The sequence below is a fragment of the Salmo salar genome, chromosome ssa09 (assembly GCF_905237065.1).
Source record: "Salmo salar chromosome ssa09, Ssal_v3.1, whole genome shotgun sequence".
Taxonomy (NCBI): Eukaryota; Metazoa; Chordata; class Actinopteri; order Salmoniformes; family Salmonidae; genus Salmo; species Salmo salar.
Genome location: NC_059450.1, coordinates 87439013 through 87463475, shown reverse-complemented (window position 1 = coordinate 87463475; position 24463 = coordinate 87439013). Strand labels below are relative to the sequence as shown.

Here is a 24463-nt window from a genome sequence, read left to right as displayed (position 1 = left end):
TGTGTGTGTTGTAGCATTGAGGGCCTCCTCTAGCCGGCCCGCTATTTTATTGTTTGATAATGTCCAGTGTGAAAGATTATGTTCTGCATCATTAGAACATGTTGGAACACTATAACACATGAATAAATCCTTCCAAATGCACCACTAATAAATCACAATAGAAATCCTTTATAGTGGGGATATTAGGATTAATTATTGTTGCCGAATATAATACAACAGTATTATTACGGACCGTCAAAGCATCCCAAATAATAGCTACGCACCCGAAATACCGTTAGACATTCCGGGAAAAAAAGATTCCAGGAAAAACCAAAGCGCACAATTTAGTACTATTGCTCACAGAGATACACAATACAACATTGAGGAGAGAAGGGGAGAGCGGGCAGGCATGGGGATAAAACACGGCCTTATGAGGGAATATGGTGAATTCTCTACAATCACCAGGGAAACATCGCAGAGCGTTAACCGCACAACCATCACCACCAAAACACCATCAGCTACACACGGCCAGAGGACGAGACAACGGGAGGATTCAGGGGATACACTGTACGTTAAATAAATACACATATATTGTACCAACGTCATTCATTTCACTGTGTGGCCATGTTGAAGATGCGATGGGGGTCCCGCTCTCAACGAAAGAATGAACGCTCGCCTGCTCCCTCTCTCTCAAACGGTTGTGTGTTGCGCGAACTGGGCCTCGAGCGCCGGTCCGGTTAACGCGTACCGAGGATGAACATTAACAGCACGTTCACAAGCACCAGAACCGCGATCACCGTGAACACAACGAATGTCTGGACATCCAAGGCCATGGTGTAATGCTGCAAGGCGAGATAGATGCGGCTGCTGCGGTGTCTGTGTGCTGCTTGTCCGGATGACGGGAGGCGCGCGCTGCTGCTCTGCTCTGGTCTCGACCGGGACTGTTTGAATTTAACGGTCCAGACAGCATCCACCATTTGGCTACAGATTGAAAAGAAAAAGACAGCGGGAAAAACGGCCTCCCAGGCTACGCTTCTTGTCTTCACCCTACACGCGCTATTGCAGCTCATAAAAGGCTCGGGGACAGATGCATCATCATCATCCTCACCATCATCATCCTCATCACCATCCGTCAGCAGCACCGATTATTCTCCTCGGGTCGCTTTTTCTCCCCCTGAACCGACACTGTCAGTATTCAAGCCAGCTGACACTCAACAACACACGAGAGTATTGTCTGTCTGTCTTTCTGTCTGTCTGTCTGCGGGCTGCTGAGCCTTCTGCTTGACTTGGACCGGAGAGAGGGAACAGAGAGAGAGCGGCTGTGAAGCAGAGCGAGCTTGAGAGGCGGTCCTGCCAGAATACTGATCAGCGCTCAGCTCAGCCGCGAGACAACCGGGATCACTGACCACGGAGGAGAGGAGGGAGGCAGGGGACAATGCTCGAAGCTCACAAACAATATTTACCTCTGAGTGAGGCCAAACCAAACCATAACCCTATTCAACCAAAAACCAAACCACAAACAATATACTGTCCACCTCACCTCTTATTAAATATATGTTTTTATAATATTACATTGCTCTATGAATCATTTATCATTCCAAACCTTTATTATCCTCAACCTGTGATGAAGGTCAATTAATGTCAGATTTAATTAAAGGTTTTATTTCCCCATGAAATGAACATTGGCATTTTCCTGACAGATTCTTACAGTAGGCCTAATCAATCCGACTATGCCCTAGTGTCTATAGGTTATCTAACTGACAGCCCTATAACACCATAAATAGATTCTATTAGCAATGGCAGACACAGCCCTATAACACCATAAATAGATTCTATAAACAATGGCAGACACAGCCCTATAACACCATAAATAGATTCTATAAACAATGGCAGACACAGCCCTATAACACCATAAATAGATTCTATTAGAATGGCAGACACAGCCCTATAACACCATAAATAGATTCTATAAACAATGGCAGACACAGCCCTATAACACCATAAATAGATTCTATTAGAATGGCAGACACAGCCCTATAACACCATAAATAGATTCTATTAGAATGGCAGACACAGCCCTATAACACCATAAATAGATTCTATAAACAATGGCAGACACAGCCCTATAACACCATAAATAGATTCTATAAGAATGGCAGACACAGCCCTATAACACCATAAATAGATTCTATAAGAATGGCAGACACAGCCCTATAACACCATAAATAGATTCTATAAGAATGGCAGACACAGCCCTATAACACCATAAATAGATTCTATAAGAATGGCAGACACAGCCCTATAACACCATAAATAGATTCTATTAGAATGGCAGACACAGCCCTATAACACCATAAATAGATTCTATAAGCAATGGCAGACACAGCCCTATAACACCATAGAGAGTTTCTATAAGAATGGCAGACACAGCCCTATAACACCATAGAGAGATTCTATAAGAATGGCAGACACAGCCCTATAACACCATAAATAGATTCTATAAACAATGGCAGACACAGCCCTATAACACCATAAATAGATTCTATTAGAATGGCAGACACAGCCCTATAACACCATAGAGAGATTCTATAAGAATGGCAGACACAGCCCTATAACACCATAAATAGATTCTATTAGAATGGCAGACACAGCCCTATAACACCATAAATAGATTCTATTAGAATGGCAGACACAGCCCTATAACACCATAAATAGATTCTATTAGAATGGCAGACACAGCCCTATAACACCATAAGAGATTCTATAAGAATGGCAGACACAGCCCTATAACACCATAAATAGATTCTATTAGAATGGCAGACACAGCCCTATAACACCATAGATAGATTCTATTAGAATGGCAGACACAGCCCTATAACACCATAGAGAGATTCTATAAGAATGGCAGACACAGCCCTATAACACCATAAATAGATTCTATTAGAATGGCAGACACAGCCCTATAACACCATAGAGAGTTTCTATAAGAATGGCAGACACAGCCCTATAACACCATAGAGATATTCTATAAGAATGGCAGACACAGCCCTATAACACCATAAATAGATTCTATTAGAATGGCAGACACAGCCCTATAACACCATAGAGAGATTCTATAAGAATGGCAGACACAGCCCTATAACACCATAGATATTGTATTGAATACCACTCCTCTGCAGATTAACTAATTGGTTAAGGTCACGCCCCTTCGCACTACACCTGTTCCCACAGCTGTTGTCACTCCCAAATCACCACTCCTCAGGTTTTTCTCACTCCTCACCTTGCCCTTTAATTAGGGCTAGGGGGCAGTATTGACACGGCTGGATAAAAAACGTACCCGATTTAATCTGGTTACCACTCCTACCCAGTAACTAGAATATGCATATACTTATTACATATGGATAGAAAACACCCTAAAGTTTCTAAAACTGTTTGAATGGTGTCTGTGAGTATAACAGAACTCATTTGGCAGGCAAAAATCGGAGGTTTCATTCAGGAAGTGGCCTGTCTGACAAGGTGTCGTTCTTCTTGTCTCTGTTTATTGAAGAGTGAGGATCTTAGCTGTCCCGTGACACTTCCTACGGCTGCCATAGGGTCTCAGAAGGCGGTAAAAAGCTGAATCGTGGCTTTGCAGGCTCTGGCTGAAAAAAAGTAGCGCGTTTGGGTAGTGGCTGGTTACAGTACTGTGAGACTCAGGCTCGTGCCCGCGTCGACCGAAGCTTTGTTTTACTTTCCTCTGTTTAGCTAAATGGACATTCCCGTCCGGAATATTATCGCTTTTTACGAGAAAAATGGCATAAAAATGGATTTTAAACAGCGGTTTACATGCTTCGAAGTACGGTAATGGAATATTTAGATTTTTTTTGTCACGAATTGCGCCATGCGCACAACCCTGATTTACCATTTCAGATAGTGTCTGGGACGCACGAACAAAACGCCGCTATTCGGATATAACGATGGATTATTTTGGACCAAACCAACATTTGTTATTGAAGTAGCAGTCCTGGGAGTGCATTCTGATGAAGACAACAAAAGGTAATCAAACTTTTATAATAGTAAACCTGATATTGGTGAGTGCTAAACTTGCCGGGTGTCTAAATAGCTAGCCCGTGATGCCTGGGCTATGTACTTAGAATATTGCAAAATGTGCTTTCACCAAAAAGCTATTTTAAAATCGGACATATCGAGTGCATAGAGGAGTTCTGTATCTATAATTCTTAAAATAATTGTTATGCTTTTTGTGAACGTTTATCGTGAGTAATTTAGTAAATTCACCGGCAGTGTTCGGTGGGAATGCTAGTCACATGCTAGTCACATGCTAATGTAAAAATCTGGTTTTTGATATAAATATGAACTTGATTGAACAAAACATGCATGTATTGTATAACATAATGTCCTAGGGTTGTCATCTGATGAAGATCATCAAAGGTTAGTGCTGCATTTAGCTGTCTTCTGGGTTTTTGTGACATTATATGCTAGCTTGAAAAATGGGTGTCTGATTATTTCTGGCCTGGTACTCTGCTGACATAATCTAATGTTTTGCTTTCGTTGTAAAGCCTTTTTGAAATCGGACAGTGTGGTTAGATTAACGAGAGTCTTGTCTTTTAAATAGCTGTAAAATAGTCATATGTTTGAGAAATTGAAGTAATAGCATTTCAAACGTTTTGAAAATCGCGCCACAGGATTCAACTGGCTGTTACGTAGGTGGGACGAATTCGTCCCGCCTAGCCCAGAGAGGTTATTAACCACCTTTTCCCTTCCTGAACACACCAAATCCTTTGATGGTAATGCGACAGGTGGCATATTCTCTTTCCTTCCGTATTGTGTGTGATATAATCAGTACATGCCTGGTTGTTATAGTGCTATTACTAAACATTTATTATACTGCCAGTTCCTCTAGTCTATTACTAAACATTTATTATACTGCCAGTTCCTCTAGTCTATTACTAAACATTTATTATACTGCCAGTTCCTCTAGTCTATTACTAAACATTTATTATACTGCCAGTTCCTCTAGTCTATTACTAAACATTTATTATACTGCCAGTTCCTCTAGTCTATTACTAAACATTTATTATACTGCCAGTTCCTCTAGTCTATTACTAAACATTTATTATACTGCCAGTTCCTCTAGTCTATTACTAAATATTTATTATACTGCCAGTTCCTCTAGTCTATTACTAAACATTTATTATACTGCCAGTTCCTCTAGTCTATTACTAAACATTTATTATACTGCCAGTTCCTCTAGTCTATTACTAAACATTTATTATACTGCCAGTTCCTCTAGTCTATTACTAAACATTTATTATACTGCCAGTTCCTCTAGTCTATTACTAAACATTTATTATACTGCCAGTTCCTCTAGTCTATTACTAAACATTTATTATACTGCCAGTTCCTCTAGTCCAGGTATTCCCAAACTGGAAGGCCCGTATCGATAGAAACACATACCAGCTCTACTGATAGTACTGCTACTACCAGCGGTACTACACCTGCACCTGTCGATGACACAAGTTGTTCTGCTTCCACGAGCACATCCAATGCTAGCATCATTAATTCTACATTAATTGTTAGCCCAGCTAGCATGGACACTGACAGTTGTGAGTCTGATGCAGCCGAAGAGCTACTGCCCCCTTACCTGGGAAAGCACCGAACAACAGACAGGGACATTGGACCATCGAAGAGGCGCAAATATGATGAGAACTACATTGATTTGAGGTTCGCTTATATTGGGAGTTGTGCCTTTCCTCAGCCACAGTGTCTTATATGTGCAAAAGTATTATCTCACAACTCGATGAAACCTTCACTCTTGCGCAGACATTTAGAAACAAAACATGACATTTTGAAAAATAAGCCACAGGAGTTTTCTGAGCGAGAATTAAGATGACTTTCAAGTAGTAAGACATGTATAACAGCAACAGATACCATCAATAAGAAGGGGCTAGAAGCGTCTTATATGGTGAGCTACCTAGTGGCTAGGACAGGCAAACCCCATACTATTGTGGAGGACTTAATTCTTCCTGCTGCTGCGGATATGGCTGGGACAATACTAGAGGAAAAGGCCAAAAAACTACACAGACAATGACTTCATCAAACAACACTGTTTCACGACGCATCAGTGACATGGCAGGAGATGTTTTGAAACAATTACTGCTTTGCATACAAGCCAGTAAATTCTATACATTACAGCTGGAGGAGTCAACAGACGTGGCGGGCCTGGCACAGCTCCTGGTATATGTCCTTTACGTTTATGGGGGGTCAATTAAGGAAAACATCCTCTTCTGCAAACCACTGGAAACCAGGTCAACATGAGAGGATATTTTTAAAGTGCTGGACAGCTTTGTGACATCAAATGGACTTTGGTGGTCAAGATGTGTTGGTATCTGTACTGATGGCGCAAAAGCCATGACAGGGAGACATAGGGGAGTGGTAACGCGTGTGTAAGCAGTTGCTCCCGACGCCACTTGGGTAGACTGCAGAATCCACCAAGAGGCTCTTGCTGCCAAGGGAATGCCTGACAGCTTGAAAGACGTTTTGGACACTACAGTGAAAATGGTTAACTTTGTTAAAGCAAGGCCCCTGAACTCTCGTGTATTTTCTGCACCATGCAATGATATGGGCAGCGACCATGTAACGCTTTTACAACATACAGAAGTGCGCTGGTTATCAAGGAGCAAAGTATTGACACATTTTTGTTGAATTGAGAGACGAGCTTAAAGTTTTCTTTACTGACCATAATTTTCACTTGTCTGACCGCTTGCATGATGACGAGTTTCTCACACGACTGGCCTATCTGGGTGATGTTTTTTGTCGCCTGAATGATCTGAATCTAGGACTACAGAGACTCTCCACAACTATATTCATTGTGCGGGACAAAATTGAGGTTATGATTAAGAAGTTGGAGCTCTTCTCTGTCTGCATTAACAAGGACAACACACAGGTCTTTCCATCATTGTATGATTTTTTTGTGTGCAAATTAACTCAAGCTTACGGACAATGTCAAATGTGATGTAGCGAAGCAGCTGAATGAGTTGGGTGGGCAATTACGCAGGTACTTTCCCTAAACGGATGACACAAACAACTGGATTCGTTATCCCTTTCTTGCCCTGCCTCCAGTCCACTTACCGATATCTGAACAAGAGAGCCTCATCGAAATTGCAACAAGCAGTTCTATGAAATTTAAATTTAATCAGAAGCCACTGCCAGATTTATGGATAGGGCTGCGCTCAGAGTATCCTACCCTTGGAAAATCGCGCTGTTGAGACACTGATGCCCTTTGCAATCACGTACTTATGTGACAGTGGATTCTCGGCCCTCACTAGCATGAAAACTAAATACAGGCACAGACTGTGTGTGGAAAATGATTTAAGACTGAGACTCTCTCCAATACAACCCAACATTGCAGAGTTACGTGCATCCTTTCAAGCACACCCTTCTCATTAACCTGTGATGAGTTATTCACAAATTTCGATGAACAAATCAGGTTTTATATGTAAGATGGTTAAATAAAGAGCAACATTATTGATTATTATTATATTATTATTTGTGCCCTGGTCCTATAAGAGCTCTTTGACACTTCCGACGAGCCGGGTTGTGACAAAAACTCACACTCATTCTTATGTTTAATACATTTATTGTATACGGTGTGTGTGGCAGGCTTACAACGATGGCAAAAAAACACATTTGAGAGTGCGCTGACCCTGGTGCTAGAGGGGGTACTCAGCTGGAGGTTAAATGTTTGAAGGGGTACGGGACTATAAAATGTTTGGGAACCACTGCTCTAGTCTATTGCTAAACATGTATTATACTGCCAGTTCTTCCAGTCTATTGCTAAACATGTATTATGGTGCCAGTTCCTCTAGTTTATTGCTAGAGGTTTTGGCAGTTGCCATGAGAACGCTAACTGCCCAAATGGTGGAGGAGGAATAATGGTCTGGAGCTGTTTTTCATGGTTTGGGTTAGGCCCCTTTGTTCCAGTGAAGGGAATTCTTAACGCTACAGCATACAATGACATTCTATATGATTTTGTGCTTCCAACTTCGTGGCAACAGTTGGGGAAGGCCCTTTCCTGTTTCAGCATGACAATGCCCCCATGCACAAAGCGAGGTCCAAACAGAAATGGTTTGTCGAGATCAGTGTGGGATCAGTGTGGAAGAACTTGACTGGCCTGCACAGAGCCCTGACCTCAACCCCATCGAACACCTTTGGGATGAATTGGAACGCCGACTGCGAGCTAGGCCTAATAACCCAACATCAGTGCCCGACCTCACTAATGCTCTTGTGGCTGACTGAAAGCAAGTTCCCATAGCAATGTTCCAACATCTAGTGGAAAGCCTTCCAAGAAGAGTGGAGGCTGTTATAGCAGCAAAGAACGGACCAACTACATATTAATGCCCATTATTTTCGAACGAGCGGTGTCCACATTCTTTTGAAGTTTATGACACCCTATCTACCTGGTTAGTTGGTCTAGCAGCCCCTTCTCTTAAATGTTGTCAACTTATATGATATATATATATATATATATATATATATATATATATATATATATATATATATATATATATATATATATATATATATATAGATAAATTGATATGATATATTGATATGATATTTTGGTAAGATATATTTATGATATTTTGACATATTTATGATATGTTGATATGATATATTTGTGAGTATTTGTCTTACTGTAAAAGCCACAAAAATTAATACAAATAATAATATTACAAAATCAACACAGCCCTATAACACCATAGACTGTAAAACACAGATAAAGAATGGAAAACACAGCCCTATAACACCATAGACCGTAAAACACAGATAAAGAATGGCAAACACAGCCCTATAACACCATAGACTGTAAAACACAGATAAAGAATGGCAAACACAGCCCTATAACACCATAGACTGTAAAACACAGATAAAGAATGGAAAACACAGCCCTATAACACCATAGACCGTAAAACACAGATAAAGAATGGAAAACACAGCCCTATAACACCATAGACCGTAAAACACAGATAAAGAATGGAAAACACAGCCCTATAACACCATAGACTGTAAAACACAGATAAAGAATGGCAAACACAGCCCTATAACACCATAGACTGTAAAACACAGATAAAGAATGGAAAACACAGCCCTATAACACCATAGACCGTAAAACACAGATAAAGAATGGCAAACACAGCCCTATAACACCATAGACTGTAAAACACAGATAAAGAATGGCAAACACAGCCCTATAACACCATAGACTGTAAAACACAGATAAAGAATGGAAAACACAGCCCTATAACACCATAGACCGTAAAACACAGATAAAGAATGGCAAACTCAGTTCTATTATAGGTCGTATCGGTAGCATGCAAATCCATTATTACAAGCAAGGGTGACCCCTGCAGCGCATTTGACCCCTGTGCCTGCACCTCATTGTTGGTGGATGAAGAGGGGCACAATATGGTCATGAATGAATTCATGCAGTAGGAAAATCTCTCTCCGTTCTGCTATAGGCCGGCCCCGGCTATGGCTTTCACACTGTGTGTGTCTGTGTGTGTGTGTGATTCACATTCTCTAGACAGCTTTGCAATGCAGCTAGGCTACAGATCAAAGCATATTAGGTAACCAATAAAACCAGTGAAATCCACTACATCATAGGTTTATTAAGGGGCAATATATACTATACAATCAATAGGAGGGTTTTTACACGACATGCTGAAGAAAAATCCCATCCTCAAACCAAAACCGCTTTCAGCAGAGCTCACAGAAGCCCTATGACAGCATCAGGGCTGGAATATGCCAGAGCTTTCTCAAAAAACCCTTTCCTCTCCCCGTCTGTCTGTCTCATGCGTAGCCGCAGTTACATAAGGCTGGGAGCTCTCTCTCGCCCTCTCTCTCTGTGTGTGTGTGTGTGTGGCTCTTTGGGCACTCTGCTCCATCCCTGCCATTTAGACAACAAAGGTCACATCTGAAAATCTAAATCTACACAGACAGCCCTGCTGCTGTGTAGATTTATGAATAAAACACACACACACACACACACACACACACACACACACACACACACACACACACACACACACACACACACACACACACACACACACACACACACACACACACACACACACACACACATATCCAGGGAAGGGGAGCTTGTCAAACGGTCTCCTCTCCTCAGCGGGAAGGCAGTCAGTAGAGAGGCGTCCTGATACATGTCTTTGTAAATACGGGTCAACTTTGAACTACTGTTACGTGTGTGAGCTAAGCACAGCGTCAGCATATAAAACTCATTTTATGACTACTAAAGATGCCAGTTTATATACAGCATTTCCATAATGATGGGGGGGGCTAAGTGGTATTTGATACAAGTAAAGTGAGACTAAATTGTTTATTTTATTGATTTTCGGTCATTGTTGTTGCACATATAGTATAATTATAGTGTTCAGTGAGTTCAGTCGGTTCAGCCTGCTGCCCTACCTTCTATTCTATCTATTCTATTCTATCTATTCTATTCTATCATATCATATCATATTCTATTCTATCATATCATATCATATTCTATCATATCATATCATATTCTATCATATCATATCATATCATATCATATTCTATCATATCATAATCTATCACATCATATTCTATTCTATCATATCATAATCTATCACATCATATTCTATTCTATCATATCATAATCTATCATATCATAATCTATCATATCATATTCTATTCTATCATATCATATTCTATCATATCATATTCTATCATATCTTATCATATTCTACTATATCATATTCTATTCTATAATATCATATTCTATTCTATCATATCATATTCTATCATATCATATCATATTATATTCTATCCCATCATATTCTATTCTATTCTATTCTATCATATCATATTCTATCATATCATATCATATTCTATCATATAATATTCTATCATATCATATCATATTCTATTCTATTCTATCATATCATATTCTATTCTATCATATCATATTCTATTCTATCATATCATATCATATTCTATTCTATCATATCATATTCTATCATATGTACGGTGTACGGTCGTTGTTGGTGCACATTCAGTATAGTGTTCAGCCTACTGCTCTACCTTCTATTCTATCTATTCTATCATATCATATTCTATTCTATCATATTCTATTCTATTCTATCATATCATATTCTATTCCATCGTATCGTATCATATTCTATCATATCATAATCAATCATATCATATTCTATTCTATCATATTCTATTCTATCATATCATATTCTATCACATCATATTATATTCTATCATATTCTATTCTATCATATCATATTCTATTCTATCATATTATATCATATCATATCATATTCTAACATATCATATTCTATTCTATCATATCATATTCTATCATATCATATCATATTCTATTCTATCATATCATATTCTATTCCATCATATCATATTCTATCATATCATATTCTATTATTGTTGTATTATTCAACATTGCTATTAAAATAGTACTCATTCAGTGGCAACCCGTCATTTGCAAACAATGTAAAAATAAATATATACATAATTGAGTTAATAAAGCTGCATACAAAAATTGTATTTTTTTTGCTTTCTTGAGTAAGGCTGTTTTGAGCCCCAACTTTTAGCTTAAAGATTGATTATTTTTTGTATTGCATGTTATTTTGGCATGAATTAGTGTCACATATCAGTTTGCAAACAATGTAAAAAAAAAAAAAGGTAAAAATCCTTGAGTTAATAAAGCCACATACAAACCTGGTCTCTTTCTGACTTTCTTGATTAAGGCAGCTCCAAAATGCAGGTGTTTCAGGCTACCTCAGTGCTTTCTGATTTTTGGTTCAGTGTTCTGTCACTCATGGGGACACTACGTCACCGCAAAATCTAAGAGTTAAAAAGTTCAAGCCCCCTTGGGTGCTGCCATAGAATTACATTAGAAGTGCCCATCCAAGAAGGCTCAAGGTCATTGGCCACAGATAAAATGATGTCAAATCACATTATATCTACAGTAGCTTTGATTGGACTGATCATGTCAACATCATACTTTCAAAATCTTAGCTAGCAAGCTAGACAAGCAGTCATCGTCATGAATCAAGTCGACAATCTACTGGCAAATCCTTTTTAATCCTTGCCATATGAAGATAAATAATGAAGAGAAATGATAGATTAAACATATCGGTGATCATAACTTCTTCTAAGTTTGGCAGTGCAACACATCCAATGGCAAAATAAATTCAAAGTGCTCCACACGCACCAGCAAAAAGGTTCCTCCATTGCTACATTGACACATTAGAGGTTCCTCCATGAACCCTTTGCTACTTTGACTGTTTAGCTCCAATTTATTCTAGTAGTTGTTGTATTCGCCCAACACCCCTTATTTTCCCAACACCCGTACTTGTATTGGCCAATCACAGTTCACCATTCCCCATGCATCTTACTGAACCCCGCTCCTGTCGTCAGAGTGAGACCGTGGTATGAAGAGAATTACTCATTGGACTGGTCTTCACCGATCTGTATTTGACCTGTGTTTAGTGTGTGCATCTACTTATATGTAGTGTCTGACATGCCATTGCATGTTGTAGTTGAGTGTTGCTAAGGCAGTCAAGTTCATATCTACCATGTTCAACAGCTATTTTACTTTCATGTGTGCCATGCTATTGCTAGCCAGCTAAGCCAGAATGTTAGCCAGTAATGTTGGCTCGTTAGGCCTGGTGCTGAAGCTCACATGTATAGTCTCAAGGGAAATGTTTGCTGTTTGTATTGTCTGTTTATACATATAGCCGTGTTAATGGACATTCAGCAGCGTTATTTAGCCTCGTGCTACCATGTGTTGTATTTGCCTTATGTACAGTCCCTTCAGAAAGTATTCAGACTCTTTCCACATTTTGTTGTGTTACAAAATGGGATTAAAATGGATTCAATTGTAATTTTCTGTCAACGATCTACACAAAATAATCTGTAATGTCAAAGTGGAAGAAAAATTCAAACATTTGTAAAATAATTATGAAAAATACATCTTGATTCGATAAGTATTCGACCCCCTGAGTCAATACATGTTAGATTCACCTTTTGGCAAGCCTAAATCACCAAGCTTGTTTACAGCAGTATCTTGCCAGGTTGTTTACAGCAGTATCTTGCCAGGTTGTTTACAGCAGTATCTTGTCAGGTTGTTTACAGCAGTATCTTGTCAGGTTGTTTACAGCAGTATCTTGCCAGGTTGTTTACAGCAGTATCTTGTCAGGTTGTTTACAGCAGTATCTTGCCAGGTTGTTTACAGCAGTATCTTGCCAGGTTGTTTACAGCAGTATCTTGCCAGGTTGTTTACAGCAGTATCTTGCCAGGTTGTTTACAGCAGTATCTTGTCAGGTTGTTTACAGCAGTATCTCAGCAGATGACAACATGACCTTTTGTTACAGTGGATGTGATCTGGTGTCAGTTTAAGAGTGCATCCCAAATAGCGCCTTATTCCCTACACACTGCACTACTTCTGACCAGAGCCTTATGGGTCCTGATCAAAAGTAGCGCACTATACTGTATAGAGAATAAGAGGCCATTTGGGACATACTAAGTATTTTCTCTCCTACCCTGGCCTGAGGCCATTCTATACTCCACCTTAGAGCTTCAGCTCTCTCTAGGAGACGTGTGTGTGTGTGTGTGTGTGTGTGTGTGTGTGTGTGTGTGTGTGTGTGTGTGTGTGTGTGTGTGTGTGTGTGTGTGTGTGTGTGTGTGTGTGTGTGCGTGCGTGCGTGGGTCTAGAGGGAATAAGAGACTCCACCATGTTTTATTCTGCTGTAGCCTGTTAGTAAATTATTCTATTTATTCTGCTGTAGCCTGTTAGTAAATTATTCTATTTATTCTGCTGTAGCCTGTTAGTAAATTATTCTATTTATTCTGCTGTAGCCTGTTAGTAAATTATTCTATTTATTCTGCTGTAACCTGTTAGTAAATTATTCTATTTATCCTGTTGTAGCCTGTTAGTAAATTATTCTATTTATTCTGCTGTAGCCTGTTAGTAAATTATTCTATTTATTCTGCTGTAGCCTGTTAGTAAATTATTCTATTTATTCTGCTGTAGCCTGTTAGTAAATTATTATATTTATTCTGCTGTAACCTGTTAGTAAATTATTATATTTATCCTGCTGTAGCCTGTTAGTAAATTATTCTATTTATTCTGCTGTAGCCTGTTAGTAAATTATTCTATTTATTCTGCTGTAGCCTGTTAGTAAATTATTATATTTATTCTGCTGTAGCCTGTTAGTAAATTATTCTATTTATTCTGCTGTAGCCTGTTAGTAAATTATTCTATTTATTCTGCTGTAGCCTGTTAGTAAATTATTATATTTATTCTGCTGTAACCTGTTAGTAAATTATTATATTTATCCTGCTGTAGCCTGTTAGTAAATTATTCTATTTATTCTGCTGTAGCCTGTTAGTAAATTATTCTATTTATTCTGCTGTAGCCTGTTAGTAAATTATTCTATTTATTCTGCTGTAGCCTGTTAGTAAATTATTCTATTTATTCTGCTGTAGCCTGTTAGTAAATTATTCTATTTATTCTGCTGTAGCCTGTTAGTAAATTATTCTATTTATTCTGCTGTAGCCTGTTAGTAAATTATTCTACTTGAGGCTCATGATGTGGTAATGGAGGGAGAAAGACCAGGCACCCCACCCTTCCCATTTCCCTTCTGAACAGACTGCTTCTTTTATCTCCCCTCCCTATCCCCACGACAACCACAACTCCCCCTCCACCCCCCCTTTCCGCCCTGGACAACCATGCTGACTTCCTGCATCCTCCCGACCTCAGAGAAACGCTACACAGACGCAGACGCAGACGCAGACGCAGACGCAGACGCAGACACAGACACAGACACGCAGATGCACCTAAAAATAAAATGTTGGATGCAGCACAGTGATGTCACAATTGTTTAGCCATCAACTGTTAATTGATTTAAGATGTAGCAGTATCAAATCAGTGTAGAAAGAGGGTCAAAGAGTGATAACAGAGAACAGAGAGAGATGAGAGAGACAACAGAGAGAGATGAGAGAGACAACAGAGAGAGATGAGAGATGACAGAGAGGACAGAGAGAGATGAGAGAAAGACAGATGACAGAGAGAGATCAAAGTGAAAAGAGAGAGAAAGCGAGAACAGGGAGATGAGAGAACAGAGAGAGATGAGAGAGAGAACAGATATGAACGCGAGAACAAAGAGAAATGAGGGAGAACAGAGAGAGATGAGAGAGAGAACAGAGAGAGATGAAAGAGAGAGAGAGAACAGAGAGAGATGAGAGAACAGAGAGGTGAGAGGTAGAGATTAGGGGATCTGGGTCCTACGGCAGATTACCTGCTGGAGGAAATACATAGGCCACTTGTTTTCTTTCAAATATGTTCCTCAACCCAGAACCCCGAAGGAAAACTGTTGAACTGCATTGCAAAGAGATATTCCCTGAATGTCTCTATCAAGACAGAACTGAATGTGGGAACGAACATCCCCTGAAGATGGAAAAGTTGATTATCAGCAAAAGGTTTCTCAGAAAATGTGGCAGCGCAGAGTTCCCCAAAGTTAGGAATAATCACGAAGAAAGTAATGAGTTCCCACATGATAACAGTGCAGTTATATCTGCATTAATGGGCTCCCACATGATAACACTACAGTTATATATGCATTCATGAGTTTTCACATGATAACACTGCAGTTATATATGCATTCATGAGTTTTCAGATGATAACACTGCAGTTATATATGCATTCACGAGTTTTCACATGATAACACTGCAGTTATATCTACATTAATGGGTTCCCACTGTCACGTCCTGACCAGTATAGAGGATTATTTGTATTATTTGGTCAGGGCGTGGCAGAGGTATGTTTGTTTTGTATGGTGTTTTTTTTGTGTATAGCTTAGAGGGGTGTGTTATTTATGTGTTCCGGGGTTTTGTGGTGTATGTTTTAGTATGAGTAGGTTCTAGATTAAGTTTTCTATGTGCAGGTTTGGTTGCTGGACTCTCAATTGGAGGCAGGTGTTTCTAGTTGCCTCTGATTGGGAGTCCTATAAGTAGGTGTGTGTTTTGTTTGTCACTTGTGGGTAGTTGTATGTTAGCACTGCTTTTGTTTAGCCTGCTACACTGTTCCTGTCGTGAGTTTTGTTTATTGTTTTTCCTCGTGTTCACATTTAAAATAAATGATGATGAGCACGCAATCCGCTGCATATTGGTCCACTTTGTCTGACAGCGATTTCAACATATCTTCTGACGAAGAGGTTTGTGACACCCACATGATAACACTACAGTTATATCTGCATTAATGAGTTCTCACATGATAACACTACAGTTAAATCTGCATTAATGGGATCCCACATGATAACACTGCAGTTATATCTGCATTAATGTGTTCCCACATGATAACACTACAGTTATATCTGCATTAATGGGTTCCCACATGATAACACTACAGTTATATCTGCATTAATGTGTTCCCACATGATAACACTACAGTTATATCTGCATTAATGTGTTCCCACATGATAACACTACAGTTATATCTGCATTAATGTGTTCCCACATAATAACACTACAGTTAAATCTGCATTAATGGGTTCCCACATGATAACACTACAGTTAAATCTGCATTAATGGGTTCCCACATGATAACACTAAAGTTATATCTGCATTAATGGGTTCCCACATGATAACACTACAGTTATATCTGCATTAATGGGTTCCCACATGATAACACTACAGTTATATCTGCATTCATGTGTTCCCACATAATAACACTACAGTTATATCTGCATTAATGGGTTCCCACATGATAACACTGCAGTTATATCTGCATTAATGTGTTCCCACATGATAACACTACAGTTATATCTGCATTCATGAGTTTTCAGATAACACTGCAGTTATATCTGCATTCATGGGTTCCCACATGATAACACTGCAGTTATATCTGCATTCATGAGTTTTCACATGATAACACTGCAGTTATATCTGCATTCATGAGTTTTCACATGATAACACTGCAGTTATATCTCCATTCATGAGTTTTCCCATGATAACACTGCAGTTATATCTGCACCTACTGTAAGATACCTAACCAAGTCCACCTGTGACATACCTAACCAAGTCCTACTGTAAGATACTTAACCAAGTCCTAAACACACACACACACACACACACACACACACACACACACACACACACACACACACACACACACACACACACACACACACACACACACACACACACGTGCCTGGTAAAGTACAGTGCGTACAGTCCACATGTAGCATTGGAACAGGATGTGTAGCGTTGGAACAGGATGTGTAGCGTTGGAACAGGATGTGTAGCGTTGGAACAGGACGTGTAGCATTGGAACAGGACGTGTAGCGTTGGAACAGGACGTGTAGCGTTGGAACAGGACGTGTAGCGTTGGAACAGGACGTGTAGCGTTGGAACAGGACGTTTAGCGTTGGAACAGGATATGTAGCGTTGGAACAGGACGTGTAGCGTTGGAACAGGACGTGTAGCGTTGGAACAGGATGTGTAGTGTTGGAACAGGATGTTTAGCATTGGAACAGGATATGTAGCGTTGGAACAGGATATGTAGCGTTGGAACAGGACATGTAGCGTTGGAACAGGATGTGTAGCGTTGGAACCGGATGTGTAGCGTTGGAACAGGACGTGTAGCGTTGGAACAGGATATGTAGCGTTGGAACAGGATGTGTAGCGTTGGAACCGGATGTGTAGCATTGGAACAGGACATGTAGCGTTGGAACAGGATGTGTAGCGTTGGAACCGGATGTGTAGCGTTGGAACAGGACGTGTAGCGTTGGAACAGGATATGTAGCGTTGGAACCGGATGTGTAGCGTTGGAACAGGACGTGTAGCGTTGGAACAGGCCACTGTTACCCTGTACTGATGCTGCTGGCCACTGTTACCCTGTACTGATGCTGCTGGCCACTGTTACCCTGTACTGATGCTGCTGGCCACTGTTACCCTGTACTGATGCTGCTGGCCACTGTTACCCTGTACTGATGCTGCTGGCCACTGTTAACCTGTACTGATACTGCTGGCCACTGTTACCCTGTACTGATGCTGCTGGCCACTGTTACCCTGTATTGATGCTGCTGGCCACTGTTAACCTGTACTGATGCTGCTGGCCACTGTTAACCTGTACTGATGCTGCTGGCCACTGTTACCCTGTACTGATGCTGCTGGCCACTGTTACCCTGTACTGATGCTGCTGGCCACTATTAACCTGTACTGATGCTGCTGGCCACTGTTAACCTGTACTGATGCTGCTGGCCACTGTTAGAGAGGAGAAGAGAAGATAAGAGAAGACAAAAGGAGATGACAAGAGAGGAGAAGAGGAGTGTATTGAAATGAAAGGGAAAGCGAGGCGTCAGCATTAGCAGCTAATCCACTGCAGTGAGGAAGCTCTCTCATTCTGCCTATGGCCTGTGGGCTTCACTAGTCTGACTGGAGAAGGGGGGGGGGCATCAACAAACACATCTCTACCTCTCCTTTATCTCTCTGGCCATCAACAAACACATCTCTACCTCTCCTTTATCTCTCTGGCCATCAACACATCTCTCCCTCTCCTTTATCTCTCTGGCCATCAACAAACACATCTCTCACTCTCCTTTTGAAACACTCTCAATGGTTTATATCGCTATTTTAATGTAGCCCTGATGGATTAGAGCCAAAACACAAGACACATAATGAAAACATCTGTCCATCCCTATCTCTCTTTCTCTCCCTCACCCCTCTCTCCATCTCCCCACCCTATTTTCTTCTCTGTACATCCCCACCCCATCTCTCTCTCTCACCCACACACTGTCTATTTAACTCACACTTAAAAAGGCTTTCTAAAGATAGAATCCTGAAGATAAACAGGAAACACACAGTGTCATGGCAACAGCATGGAACTGACGACAAACACTGTTCAACTCCAGAATGGTTATGGTGGCAAAATACAGAGTTCTACCTCTAGCTGTGTGTGTGTGTGTGTGTGTGTGTGTGTGTGTGTGTGTGTGTGTGTGTGTGTGTGTGTGTGTGTGTGTGTGTGTGTGTGTGTGTGTGTGTGTGTGTGTGTGTGTACACTTCCAGCTCATTAACCATTAGACTCAGAGTTGGGGAGAAGAGAGTCTCTCCTTCAGATAAGATCCCTTGGGGCCCCGTCTTCATCAAAGGGCCTTTCTCTGAGATACTGGGTTTGGGCCCCAAAGCATTCTTTATGTGTGTGTGTGTGTGTGTGTGTGTGTGTGTGTGTGTGTGTGTGTGTGTGTGTGTGTGTGTGTGTGTGTGTGTGTGTGTGTGTGTGTGTGTGTGTGTGTGTGTGTGTGTGCCTTTTTCTTTTCTGAAATAACAGTGACTACCTCCCAAAGGACCAGGGCCTATAGACGGGTTGGTTGTTTAGCAATGAAACCAACAGGTGCGTAACTATGGGACAGAACAGACAGGTTTGTAAACTATATTTCGTCTCCAATATTTATTGAAAACGTAAATAAAGTTGCACAATGTGCACTTGTCTCTCAAATACATCGTTACACTTGTTGGTTAGCTAGCAAGGGAATTTTAGCCATATTAGCATAGACCTGACATCAGTCAAAACACCTCAAAACAAGACATGGTATCAAGAACAAGATCAAATGAGCTGAAACGAGACACTTATGATTACATTTTGTAAAAAATATATATAAAAAAATAGCAGAAACCCTTATCCGGAGAGGCTTACAGGAGAAATTAGGGTTAAGTGCCTTGCTCCAGGGCACTTTGGCAGATTTTTAAACTTGTCGCCTCTGGGATTTCAACCAGCGATCTTTCGGTTACTGGCCTAACGCTCTTATCCACTAGGCTAACTTCCGCCACATGGCAGATTCTTGTCATTGTTGCTAGCTATCTGGCCATCCAGAACCATAACAACACACGACCTTCTGCCCATTTGAACCGCAGACATCGTTTTCGTGACGTTGTCAGCTAATCTGTCTATAGGGAATAGGGTGTCATTTGGGATGCAGCCGGTGACTTATGACTGAACATGCTAACAGTCTAACAGGCTAACAGGCTAACATGCTAACATGCTAACAGTCTAACAGGCTAACTGGCTAACAGGCTAACATGCTAACAGGCTAATATAGTGACATTATAGGACATGGTGGGAAGTGACTCACGATGTTGACTTGTAGTGGACCAGAGCCTGTTCTGAGCAGTCTCCTCCTGCAGCTGCCAGCCTCTCCATCACCAAGACCCACTGAGGATGACTGGGAGTCTGCTGTAGGGGACAGACACACAGACAGTTCAACCACCACACACACACAAGCATGCATACACCAACATGCAAACACTGACACAGGCAGGCAAGCATGCACACACACACCCCCCACAGGCACGCCCCCCCTCACACACACACACACACACACACACACACACACACACACACACACACACACACACACACACACACACACACACACACACACACACACACACACACACACACACACACACACACACACACACACACACACACACACACACACACACACACACTCATGTAGTACCTGTGTGTCCCGGGAACAGGGCCAGAGTGGTGAGGGTGCTGGGGGTGAGAGGGAGGGAGTGACACCTCTGAAGAGACACTCTGAGGGGGGGCTCTAAAGGTGACGCCCCCGGGGGACGAGACAGGGCCTGGAACACACTGGACAGTTACGCAAGCACACACGCACACAAACACACACGCAAGCAGGCACACACACACACACCCAACGTCTCTCACATACAGTATGTACAGAACCCCCCAGCAATACATCTTCTTTCCATCTCAGTGTAGAACATTTAAAACCCACAGTATATTCTGGTGCATAGGTTCTGAGTGCATGCAGCAGACAACCTTGTGATATGAATCATTCCTACCAGTCAGGTGATACAATATGAATCATTCCTACCAGTCAGGTGATACAACATGAATCATTCCTACCAGTCAGGTGATACAACATGAATCATTCCTACCAGTCAGGTGATACAATATGAATCATTCCAACCAGTCAGGTGATACAATATGAATCATTCCTACCAGTCAGGTGATACAACATGAATCATTCCTACCAGTCAGGTGATACAACATGAATCATTCCTACCAGTCAGATGATACAACATGAATCATTCCTACCAGTCAGGTGATACAACATGAATCATTCCTACCAGTCAGGTGATACAACATGAATCATTCCTACCAGTCAGGTGATACAATATGAATCATTCCTACCAGTCAGGTGATACAATATGAATAATTCCTACCAGTCAGGTGATACAACATGAATCATTCCTACCAGTCAGGTGATACAATATGAATCATTCCAACCAGTCAGGTGATACAATATGAATCATTCCTACCAGTCAGGTGATACAACATGAATCATTCCTACCAGTCAGGTGATACAATATGAATCATTGCTACCAGTCAGGTGATACAATATGAATCATTCCTACCAGTCAGGTGATACAATATGAATCATTCTTACCAGTCAGGTGATACAATATGAATCATTCCTACCAGTCAGGTGATACAACATGAATCATTCCTACCAGTCAGGTGATACAATATCAATCATTCCAACCAGTCAGGTGATACAATATGAATCATTCCAACCAGTCAGGTGATACAATATGAATCATTCCTACCAGTCAGGTGATACAATATGAATCATTCCAACCAGTCAGGTGATACAATATGAATCATTCCAACCAGTCAGGTGATACAATATGAATCATTCCTACCAGTCAGGTGATACAATATGAATCATTCCTACCAGTCAGGTGATACAATATGAATCATTCCAACCAGTCAGGTGATACAATATGAATCATTCCAACCAGTCAGGTGATACAACATGAATCATTCCTACCAGTCAGGTGATACAATATGAATCATTCCTACCAGTCAGGTGATACAATATGAATCATTCCAACCAGTCAGGTGATACAACATGAATCATTCCAACCAGTCAGGTGATACAATATGAATCATTCCTACCAGTCAGGTGATACAACATGAATCATTCCAACCAGTCAGGTGAATGAGTCTCCAGTTGAAAAGTTCAGCAGATGAGTTATTATAATGAGGGAATAATGAATGGACAGAACGTATGAGCGGTGACGCAGAACATTGGCCACGAACAGAGAAAGAGTGAAAGAGAGAAAGTGAGAGTAGAGAGAGAGAGAGAGCGAGAGAGAGAGAGCGAGAGAGACAGAGAGAGAGAGAGAGAGCGAGAGAGAGAGAGAGCAGAGGAAGAGCAGCTAAAGGAAAGGAAGATGTGTGAATACAGACTTATAGAAATGGGCCATAGCGTGCAGCATTGTTGTAGAGTAGGAGTGTATAAATACAGTGCGTGGTGTGTTTGATTCATTAGGACTACAGCCTATATTTAACTGAAAGTTGGCAGAGACTACTGGTCAGTCTCCACACACACTCCCACTTTCATTCTCTCAGCAGTGGGATAGGGTGTGTGTGTGTGTGTGTGTGTGTGAGGTCTTACTCTGTCACTCTGCGCAGGGTGTATCTCCATGGTAACGGAGGGCTCCATGACAGAGCAGGGCCTGGCCAGACCGCCCGTCCGTCTCTGCCCCGGAGAGAGGTGCATCATGGGACCGGGCCTGCGTCTGTGACGGCACAGAGAGCCCCCCTTGGCCTGCTGGGTAACGGCATACACACAGCCCTCTGGGAAGGGACTGCAGACTCGGAGGTCGACCAGGGCTGAGGCGGGACGGGGGCGAAGGCAGGGGGGCTTGGGAGGGCCAGGGGTCTTCACTGGACTAGAACAGGACTGGACTGACCTGGGCCTCCTCAAAACACTGCCTGATAGAGCTCCCTAATCAATCAATCAATTAAATAATCAATAAATCCATCAATCGAACAATCAATCAATCAATTAATCAATCCATCAATCTGGTTATGTAAAACATTTCCATCTAACACCATTCACAACCCTGATTTACATAGTTAGTTTCCATTTTATTTTCCTTAAAGGAGAATCCACTGTTAGACCAAGCTCAGTACTACTATACAGGAGAATCCACTGTTAGACCAAGCTCAGTATTACTCTACAGGAGAATCCACTGTTAGACCAAGCCCAGTATTACTCTACAGGAGAATCCACTGTTAGACCAAGCCCAGTACTACTATACAGGAGAATCCACTGTTAGACCAAGCTCAGTATTACTCTAGAGGATAATCCACTGTTAGACCAAGCCCAGTACTACTATACAGGAGAATCCACTGTTAGACCAAGCCCAGTATTACTCTACAGGAGAATCCACTGTTAGACCAAGCCCAGTATTACTCTACAGGATAATCCACTGTTAGACCAAGCCCAGTATTACTCTACAGGATAATCCACTGTTAGACCAAGCCCAGTATTAGTCTACAGGAGAATCCACTGTTAGACCAAGCCCAGTACTACTATACAGGAGAATCCACTGTTAGACCAAGCCCAGTACTACTATACAGGAGAATCCACTGTTAGACCAAGCCCAGTATTACTCTACAGGAGAATCCACTGTTAGACCAAGCTCAGTATTACTCTACAGGAGAATCCACTGTTAGACCAAGCTCAGTATTACTCTACAGGAGAATCCACTGTTAGACCAAGCCCAGTATTACTATACAGGAGAATCCACTGTTAGACCAAGCCCAGTACTACTATACAGGAGAATCCACTGTTAGACCAAGCCCAGTATTACTCTACAGGAGAATCCACTGTTAGACCAAGCTCAGTATTACTCTAGAGGATAATCCACTGTTAGACCAAGCCCAGTACTACTATACAGGAGAATCCACTGTTAGACCAAGCTCAGTATTACTCTAGAGGATAATCCACTGTTAGACCAAGCCCAGTATTACTCTACAGGAGAATCCACTGTTAGACCAAGCCCAGTATTACTCTACAGGATAATCCACTGTTAGACCAAGCCCAGTATTACTCTACAGGAGAATCCACTGTTAGACCAACCCCAGTATTACTATAACTCACTGTAGTGCAGTACAGGGGGGACTGACATGTCCTGACTTGCTGTGAGAGAGAGACCAGAGGGGAGATCACATGAATAATCTGAACACGGTGTGAGGAGAGGGAGGTGTGTGCTGCAGTTAGAGTGTGGTCAGTCACACACACACACACACACACACACACACACACACACACACACACACACACACACACACACACACACACACACACACACACACACACACACACACACACACACACACACACACACACACACACACACACACACACACACACACACTGTTTTCCGTAGCACATATTTGCACTACAACTCCTGAATTTACCAACTGAGGGCTAGAAAATGAGACTAGCTGAGCCAGGTGCTCTGGAGCTGGAATAGATTACATATCTGGAATGTCTAGGGGAGATGTGAGGACTGGGTTGGAATAGAA

At 41.4% G+C, this 24463-nt stretch overlaps 1 protein-coding gene across 1 annotated transcript in view; it reads right to left on the bottom strand.

Annotated features, from left to right (window-relative positions):
* LOC106612186 (uncharacterized) overlaps positions 1 to 24463 on the bottom strand; it is a 71197-nt gene that overhangs the window by 34376 nt on the left and 12358 nt on the right. Inside the window, 2 exon segments of the mRNA XM_045724158.1 lie at positions 20178 to 20278; positions 20568 to 20694. Coding sequence (XP_045580114.1) covers positions 20178 to 20278; positions 20568 to 20694 — 228 coding nt within the window.